The sequence below is a fragment of the Bactrocera latifrons genome, unplaced genomic scaffold (assembly GCF_001853355.1).
Source record: "Bactrocera latifrons isolate USDA-ARS-PBARC rearing strain unplaced genomic scaffold, ASM185335v1 scaffold_23, whole genome shotgun sequence".
Lineage (NCBI taxonomy): Eukaryota > Metazoa > Arthropoda > Insecta > Diptera > Tephritidae > Bactrocera > Bactrocera latifrons.
Window position 1 is genome coordinate 648,702 of NW_017535852.1, and position 9,347 is coordinate 658,048.

Sequence of the window (9,347 nt, forward strand, 5' to 3'; positions counted from 1 at the left end):
TCTTTGAGGTCGATAAAAAGAATAAGTTTGTGTTCTGTCTCTTATACACATCTAGATGTGTATAAGAGACAGGATAAAATAGATAGAATTAGAAAAATAAATAATATAAAATCATAACCATATTTTTTTATACAGATGTTATTTTTTTAAATTTTTTTATTAGAATTTATTTTTATTGAAACGATAATTATCAACTTTAAAGTATTTCAACGATCGAAATCTTAAATTTGTTTCATGAGTTAACAAATGTTGATATGATATTATATAATCTTTGAGTGAAATAATAACAAATAAAAATTTACATATAAACTTAAGAACTTGTCAAAATTTTTTTTATTCTTCATACATATTATACATTTTTTTTATAAATATATTAGGGTGGGCCGAAAAATTCGAATGTTTGTTTTTGCTTTGTACGAAAATTAGTTGATAGACAGTTCTACGAAATGGGCTCCAAGTAGGCGCGCCTAATTGTAACGGAAAGGTCCTTCACCTAAGGCTTTTCGCTACCAACTACTTGAAACAAAAAATGTCTTCAAAAAATGTCTAACATTATTTTTTCGTAAACCTAACAGTATTAAAGTTATTAACGGTTAAAATTTGATTATTAAGAAAAAATATGATATTTATATTTATTTTAATTCAACTTAATGTATATATAATCTGTTATTAAAAATTTTAGAAAATGTTTAAGGTACGCTTGGGATCGCTAACGGTTTTCTTTTTTCTTTAATAATCAGTTAGAAAAATGTGTAACTCACTTCCAACTCTTTAAAAAAAAAATCGTTTTATGAATTCTGTAGTAAATTGAATGCTCTTGCAAACAAAAAAACAACAACCAAACCGTTTTCTGTTTTTTTTGTAAACTTAACAATTGTAAAGATATTAATCGTAAAAATTTGGTTATTTTTAATAAATAATTTTCTTTTATGAATTTTATAATTTTTTTGATCCGCCCTAATGCATATATAAAATGATGTTATAACCTGTCTCTTATACACATCTATATGACATAAATCCAAAAATAAATTACATTAAAGTTAAATTAAATACATTAAAAAAATTACAAAATCTTTAAATATAGATAAAATGAAAAATTTAACGTGAAAGATATTGTTATAAAATTTTTTTAAATAATTAATTAAAAGCCAATACATTTAAAAAATATTCCTATGTATAACACGAACGTTAGTCCTCTTTAATACAAATAGTTTATATCACAAAGGCTTAAAAAACATTCGCAAAAGTGGTGTCTTTGGCACACATTCACACACACGCTCATAAAACTGTACGCACACACATACCAAACAAAGCAAAATGCTTGCAGGCGACTTGAAGAATGTGCAGCGCTGGCGTAAACGAACGTAAGTGTTGTGATAAATAAATAAATAGAAAATATAATATTTTAGTTCATGGAACATTTGAGCATCAGCTTGAAGCTTTATGCCAGTGGGATTTCGAACCCAAACAAAGAGTAGTTAGTAGTCTATTTAAATCAAATTTATTTGTACTTACGAATATTCTGGCGATCAAGAAAGAAACAAGCCAATAGGAAGTTCTAAGGTTTTTGTGACAGCGCATGTACCGATAATGGCCCGGCGCTGACCAAGCTTTGGGTAAGCGCAGCTATTTAGTGGTAGAATGCAAGAGGATACGGTAGCAACGATCCGTTCGCTTTCCAACAACGATTCGCGTTTTTAGGATGTCTTTTCTTGCTGCAGTTTCCAGCGATTCCGCTGTGGCCCAGTTCCCACAGCTTATAATAATGCTAATGATAGCGACTTTGGGCGCTCTTTGACCACGGCCGAAACTAACTTATTGATGATATATCCATTTTTGGTACAAATAACCTCGTTTAACTCTTTTATTTCAAAGAAAGCAAGTTGGCTAGCGAAAACAATAGGTCATTTCCAATAAATGTACGATCTTATTTTCGAAGTTATCAACGATATAGACAATATCTATAAGTTGAGAATATAAAAAGTTGTTTGAAAACTGTTATTTGTATATTGTTTAAAGAAATACAGTTAATTAAAATGAATTTACAATACCGTAAGCACTTCATATCCAGCACGTCCTCTGAACTATGTTACTATCTCTTTATAATTTTTGCCACAAAATTCATTTATAATACCACCCGCTAATGACAGAAACACCAACACCATGCGTATCACTTTCCATTTACCGCCCATCAATTCATTTACGCCAAAAATTTACTGTCATTTCATTATGCTGTAATTTGCATGCCATGGCGTATGAGCAACATGCCGCGAATACTTCAACCCAGCAAGTCTCAGCGTAGTATATACATACATACTATCCCTATAATATACACATACGAGTACAAAGTATATATGGACACACACACATAGTTGGGTGGCCACTTACTCACGCATTCATAGCCAATTTATTATTTTTAATTAAATCAAAAATGTGCGCACGCCTGTGTGTGCCGAGGTAGGTGCGCGTGAAATTGTCGCTCGTGTTAAGTAATAGCATCACCAACAATAACAACTACAAATATATGCTATTCTACATAAATAAGTAAGCTCAATAAGCTGGCGGCTGGTTTGTGGAGCGTAAACTTTGTCGGTGCAAAATAATCGTTAAATCGAATAAGAACTCGCCGTCGCCGTCGCGTGTCCACCCACAAGCAGCGGCGTTCGAACTAATTTTAATACACACACCCAATTCGGGGCGCTGTGTTGCGCCACTGGCAATGAAATGCTAAACTTGGCATGCTTTGCTGTTTATTTTTACTTTTACCAACAGCGTTTGCTGCTGTTATAAGTTTTTGTTGTTGCAACTGGTTCTAGCTGTTGGGTGGTCAACTACCCACTCCTCCGCGCTTATGCCAAGCAACAGCGCACATTTGTTATCCTGGCTAGCCTTAATTGTGGCACGCACACATAACGGTAATCAAGGCATTGGCGTGGGATTTAGTGGACGCCCGGTCACAAAGCGGATTCAACAGTTGTTTGCCTGGTGTGTTGATTAAGCTTGTTTGGCATTTGCTTAATGTGCTCACTTTTTGTTGTTTGTTGTTGGTTTTGTGGTGATTTCAGGTAACTTTCATTTTTGTATTTTTGTGTTTTGTTGGCTTTAAATGCACAGCTGCTCAGCACTTTTTATATGGCATAACGAACGAGCAGGTCAGATTTCACTGCAGAGTCACTTGATTTCCTCGATTTCACTTGCTTACCCGAATCCCAAATATTTTTGGAGTGTTAATAATACAAGTGCACCGACTTGGTGGCTATCAATTACAATTGATTGAAATTGTAACATCGGAAGTCAATTGGAAAATTTTTTGTCAACAAAAGGAGTTGATATGTTACAACTCTCATAACTGCCAATCGAACACGCATGTCGTGTGACAGGTGTATTATGTGCTTAAATATTGCTGGTCATACGTACACTAAATTTATTAATATTAAGTTAACAGTTAATATTAATACAATAATAATTGAAACTGCTTGAGGAGAATTATTTTTGACTGGAGTCAGAGAGATCTAAGCCACAAGTTGTTTGAAACAACATCTGTTTAAAAAGAGTCGTAAGTAATTTCTAGCGGTATAGAAATAAGGAAAGCTAATTAAAGCATGGTAACATTACCAGAACACTACTTAAGCCTAGTATCGCCGAATTCAACAATCTAATCATGAGACCAAGAAAAACTACTCTCTGAAGAATTTTCACCTATTTCAATCTATATGTCCCCAAAGAAACGGAAAACTCAATAAATTCATTTATTAAGAAGGCGCTCATCATTCACCTTATTCTAAAACAACAACAAAAAAGTTAACACCGGTTGCATAGAAGCTATAATACTCCTCACAAATACAACAGATTTCATACCAAAACATAATTTCGATCGGTCAATTTGTATGGCAGCTATATGCTATAGTGATTCAATAACAGGTTTGATAAATGATCTGATGTCTGAAGAGAGAAAACGATGTGCACAAAATTTCATATTGACAGACGGACACGGCTGAATCGACTCAGCTCGTCACGCTGGTCATTTAAAGGGTGATCAATTTCGAGGCACCCTACAAAGAAATTTCAAGTTTAATAGAGTACGTTTACTATCATTCGAAGGAATATTTTTTGGCATTTAGTTTTTGAAGATTATCTCTTTGAAATGTTAACCGCGACTACATCTTTGATGGTGCATCTGTAGAGTCCAATTTTTGATTACTCGTTTGAGCATTTCGACTACTAACTGGCGAATGACTTGCATGATGTTGTGCTCCAAGGTCTGAATCGAAGCGGCATTGTCCTTGTAGACTTTAGACTTTTTATATCACCATAATAAAAAGTCTAACGGTATGATATTAACGGATCTTGATATTAACTACTCACCGACGTGTTCTCTTTAATAATTCCATTGACACATGCGTTGTGTGGAAATGCGGTTTGTTGAAACCAAAAGTCGACGAGAACACGAGCTTCAGTTTTAAGCGTCAAATAGTTATCATAGCGCGATTATGACCGGCATCATGTTTGAAGAAGTATGGACCGATGATTCCACCGGCTCAAAGCGGCTCTGCGTCCCAAATGCGGGAATTTTGCTTGTATACATAACCATTGAGCCAAAAATAGGCCGAATTGCTGAACAAAATTCGTCTCGAAAACATCGGATCTTCTTGGAACTTTTGAAGATCCCATAGAACGTAGCGATGTCGCTTGGGAAGGTCGAGCGTTGTTTTATTATCGAACGCATCAGAGTACCCAGTCATAGCGCAATCGCATGAAACTGCAAAGCCGATTAGCTCGCAAGAGAGTTGGGTTTCCCTTTTGCGCTTTGGCATTGAATATCTGGACGTTTTGTGAGTTCTGGATGCGCAGAGCGCGGGAGACATGCTAAATTAATCGCTCTCAATAAGGTTAATTTTTTTTGCAGTTCTCAGCTGTCCAAGTGTTCGTCGTTCTCAACCCTTTATCTTTCATAATAAACGTAGTCACATCTTTTCGTTTTGCCAAAAAGTATTATATATATATTCTTGTTTATCCATTGAAGCTCAAATAAATAGTCGTTCGTAAAAAAGTTAATTTAAGTGATAACGGGTTTTTCAATAGGAGCACTCCTTTTAAATAAAAATAAATTAAAAACGGTTTGGGGTACAAATGAAATTCTTTATTCTTGTGAAAGTACATACGATACCATTATGAATGGAACTCAATCTTTTTATATGGTCACACGGGCACGCTTTCAGAAGTCCAGATGCTAAACCCAATTTTTGACGGTTTTCAATCATAAATCGATCGATACTGCTGCCTTTTCACTTTCGCTGGCTTGTTGGCATAGAATATAGGCATGACTTACCCAAACTTGGTTTCCTACTGCTGTCGTTATGTTTTTTGGAATGCAATGGTGATTCATGGAGTACTTGTGTATTGCTGTGTGAGCCAAATAGATGTTTTGGAGATGTTCAATTACATTTCCATGAATTTCAATGATGATTTCGGTTGATTTTTGATGAATTCACGCACAGTTTCGATGGAATTTCCAGTGATCACGGATTTTGATTGGCCCACATGTTGATCGTCATTTAAACGAACGTTGAAACCATTCGTGCACTTGCTACGAGAAAGGTAAACATCGCCATAAACTTGTTTCATCAATTGAAACGTTTCGGTAAAAGTTTTACCAATTTTGAAACAAAACTTAATATTGGCTCTTTGTTCGAAGCTCATTTCCGCTCAATCAACACAACACAAACAGACTGACACTTAAAACGCAATAACTTCACTTCCAATATATGAAGTGTCATGAAATTCTCAATATACAATCGATAAAGATAGCAGATAACGCACCAGCCGATATAGATGGCGCCACCAGGGGTTGCTCTAGATTGAAAAAGCCCTGTTTACTTTGGAAAGCATATTATATAGGTATATATTTTATAGGATGTGCGCCATTTCCCATTGGGTTTAACAAACCTCGTGGCAAACTTAAAATACCCCGAGGTATAAAAAGTAAACAACAAGCTCAACAGAAGCTAATCATGCAATTAAAAAATACTTGCAATCCAAACCCTGAGTCAGCTTAGAATTCATTCATCATATTTTGAGATCTTATAGGAAGATTATTTGAGGATGATTTGCTCTGAATGTGTCTCGACTTATGAATAATAAAATATTTTAGTTCAGATTCTGATCTACAGAGCCAGAGGCCAGAGAGAGAAGATTCCAGAGGAGTAAGAGAAAGAAAGTAAAATATAAAACATCTTCAGCAACGTAAGCATTTACTCCGACAACAGAGCGGCACTATGTAATAAAAATTATTTATGGGGTGCCTGAGCTCATTAATGAAAGCATCACTTTACTTTGTTATGAAACGCGTTAGGGATGCAATGGTGACTCATGGAGTACGTATGGATTGCTAACTGACCAATGACGCATGTGAGCCTCATCGCTAAAGATGAGTTTTCAATCATCCCAATCATTTTCAAGTAGCTTTCGTTTTTTGCGTAAATTTGATCTTGTAAGGATGAGAACGACGTGTGAGTGAATGGTTTGGGTCTTCTTCAATTGATGCCAAGATCATTATAATTTTTTTTTCAGTTCATTTTTAATAAGAAATAAATAATCGTAACATTCCCTTGCAAATTTCTTTGAAGATTGTGTTTTTATAATTATTGCCTAATATTATATGTGCTATACTTTATGAGACTATATATTCTATAAATAAGTGTAATTGCCGTTTTCAAGCGCTTACGGTTTTCACTTTTGAACTACGAACATAACCTTATTTCAAAACAGCCTTAGGGCAAATTTTATAGCATTATAAAATACTCTAACGTAATAATAATTTTTAATAATTATTTTCAAGTTGATAACTTTTACTTTTCTCTGTCTAACTTCGCTACTACAAGTACAAGAAAACATGAGGAATTTTCTGATTTTGTAATGTATACTATTAGTATAGTATATGAATATAAATATATAAATCTGTAATATCAATAGCAAGTGCATTATAATTGAAGCATTAATAATGTTGGATAATTAATGTGATTATATTTACCAAAGAAAGATTGCAGCCAAAGAGTTCAATACTCACATGCAACAAGAAAATAATGTGCTTACACTTAATTTTAACTTTCGCTCTTAAATAAGGTGTCTCTGTGTCTAAACGTATCAATAATGCATCGTAAGTATAATGTACTTACTTTGGACATGTAATAAAAAAAGATATTAATATTTGTTTATTTATTACATAAACGTTGTCATGCCGTTCCCACGATCTCGATCGAAAGTTATGAACTTGTGATTTAGACGTCGATGAAGTTTATGTAATTATAAGAACAGTGCAGAAGCCTTTGAAAACGGTAAAAAGCTAAAGTAAAACGTATTTTGTGGAAACCTTTTAGAAAAGAAATATAAAATAAATGATAGGAGAAATAATTTGTGGGTGATCGGAAGTCGGGAAGAACAAACGGAGGGCGTGGTTCAATTTTCAAGGGTTAAAAACAAATTTTCTGATTTCCGGCAAACTTATAGGTAATGAATATGTCTATAACTCTTGCAATTCCACTTGTTCACCTAAACTGTAGTAGTTTTTCATAAGACTCGTGATCGAATCGAGACAAACCGTTTTTAACCCCTAAAAATTCAAATACGCTCTTTCCTTACCTTTTCCGACTTCAGATCTTGCTAAGTACTTGAAGCAATTTACAACTTTTGGAAGTGACTTACAAATTGCCTCATTAACCCAGGCTTTATATGACATAGAGATAGAAGAACTTTATGAGGAGGCAGCAAAGTTTTGCCTACAACGTTCTTTTCGCCAACTATTAGTTCAATTTGAGACTCAGTTTCTACTCGCCCATAAACACAAAAAGCAAGGGAATTTGGTAAACTCAGTATTTTTAAATCTTCGTACATTTTCCAACCAAGGTCTTTATATTTTAATTTGAAAATAACCAAGTCCAAGTTCTCATAGGTTGCATTCTGGTGTTCGGAATGACCGACAGGAATGAAAGCATAGAAACTGCCACTGTGAAGCAGAACTTTTATTTGAAGAATCTATGTATAAAAATTCGGCACTGTGTTGGGTCGTATGAGATCTTAAATGTATGCATCAAATCCTCAATATTATTAAAAAAGCTAAGTTGTCCACTTGGGCAAAGAGGAAATTGAAGTGCTTCTCACGATATCTAAACCACGATGAAGGCACTCCCAACAAGAGTAAGTTTCTGCTTTTGAGCCTAGATCCAAGCAAGTCAGGTGCGTTTTTGAGAAGCACCATCTTCGCAAGAACTTGAATTGTCTTCCAAGGTGGTAGAGGATTTAGTTTCATAGGAAAATGGGATATGGGATGCGTTCCTGACTAAATATTGGGGTATGAATTACACCCTGATGTTTTGAATTATACCCTTTTTCACATTACATGGTTCTTTTGCTAACAGAAAACAGAATCTGTCAGTCGAATACACAAACATAAAAATACAAAAACTTTTTATGTCAAAATTATGCAGCAAACAGCACTGCTACTTAACAGCCACGTTGAACAGTGAGAGAGCGCAAATCACTGTAAACAACAGAACATTGATCAAAAGGCGCTGTTATCACGCTCACAATGCGCCCAAAACCCGTCCGTACAACTGATAAGTAGCTGAGTAAAATTCACAGCAACAACAACAGCAACAATTATAAACAGATTGCTCTTGCACATCCGCACTACCCAAATGTAGCCGGCATCAGCGCCAAAACCGTAAAATGAAAACAAAAGCCGACGAATGAATATCAGCCAGACACATGAATTGGTCACACGACGGGCCACAACTTTAGTCGACATTTGAAATTGGCGCTGATCGGTTGGCATTTAGTGAGTTTAGTGATCGAGGAGCAAAAGTGCGATTTATTGCGATTAGGAGTGGGGCATAAGGGGGTTAGATGAGTGTGAATTTGTTTTTTTTTTTTTGTTTTAAAAAAATATTTTTTCACTTTTTAACCAGAAAAAAAAGCAAAGCAAAGTGTGTAAATTAGCGTAAATAGAATAAACAAAACATAAAGGATGAAAAATCATTTCTTTAGAGTGCTGCTGTGAAATGTTGTGAATATATAGCTATATCTATACAACAACATTATATACGTTAATTGATCGCGTACGTTCAGCATATCAGGACTGAGTGTTTACTTCTAGGAAAATAAAGCGTTTTGTGTTGTTTAAATGAACAAAATAAGAAGCTACAATAATAGAAACAACCTGCGGATTAGCAAAAATCATCGGCAAGCAACGAAAGTGAGCGTAAATTAGGTCGTCGATGCTATTTATTTCGATGAGACTAAACGCATGCCGTCGACGGCACTTAAATAAAAAAACAAACAAAACAAAAAAA

At 34.7% G+C, this 9,347-nt stretch overlaps 1 protein-coding gene across 7 annotated transcripts in view; it reads left to right on the plus strand.

Annotated features, from left to right (window-relative positions):
* The window catches only part of LOC108968820 (cytochrome b reductase 1), a 71,551-nt gene that overhangs the window by 30,469 nt on the left and 31,735 nt on the right, over positions 1–9,347 (plus strand). The window contains exon 1 of one of the 7 annotated variants that reach the window (XM_018933110.1): positions 1,170–1,364. The exons of 1 other annotated variant lie outside the window; for it this stretch is intronic. In XM_018933110.1, coding sequence (XP_018788655.1) covers positions 1,318–1,364 — 47 coding nt within the window. In that variant the 5' untranslated portion in view covers positions 1,170–1,317. Of the gene's footprint in view, positions 1–1,169; positions 1,365–8,796; positions 8,906–9,347 lie in introns of those variants that run through there. 5 more of the 7 variants (XM_018933105.1, XM_018933106.1, XM_018933109.1 and 2 more) reach the window with 5 other exon arrangements.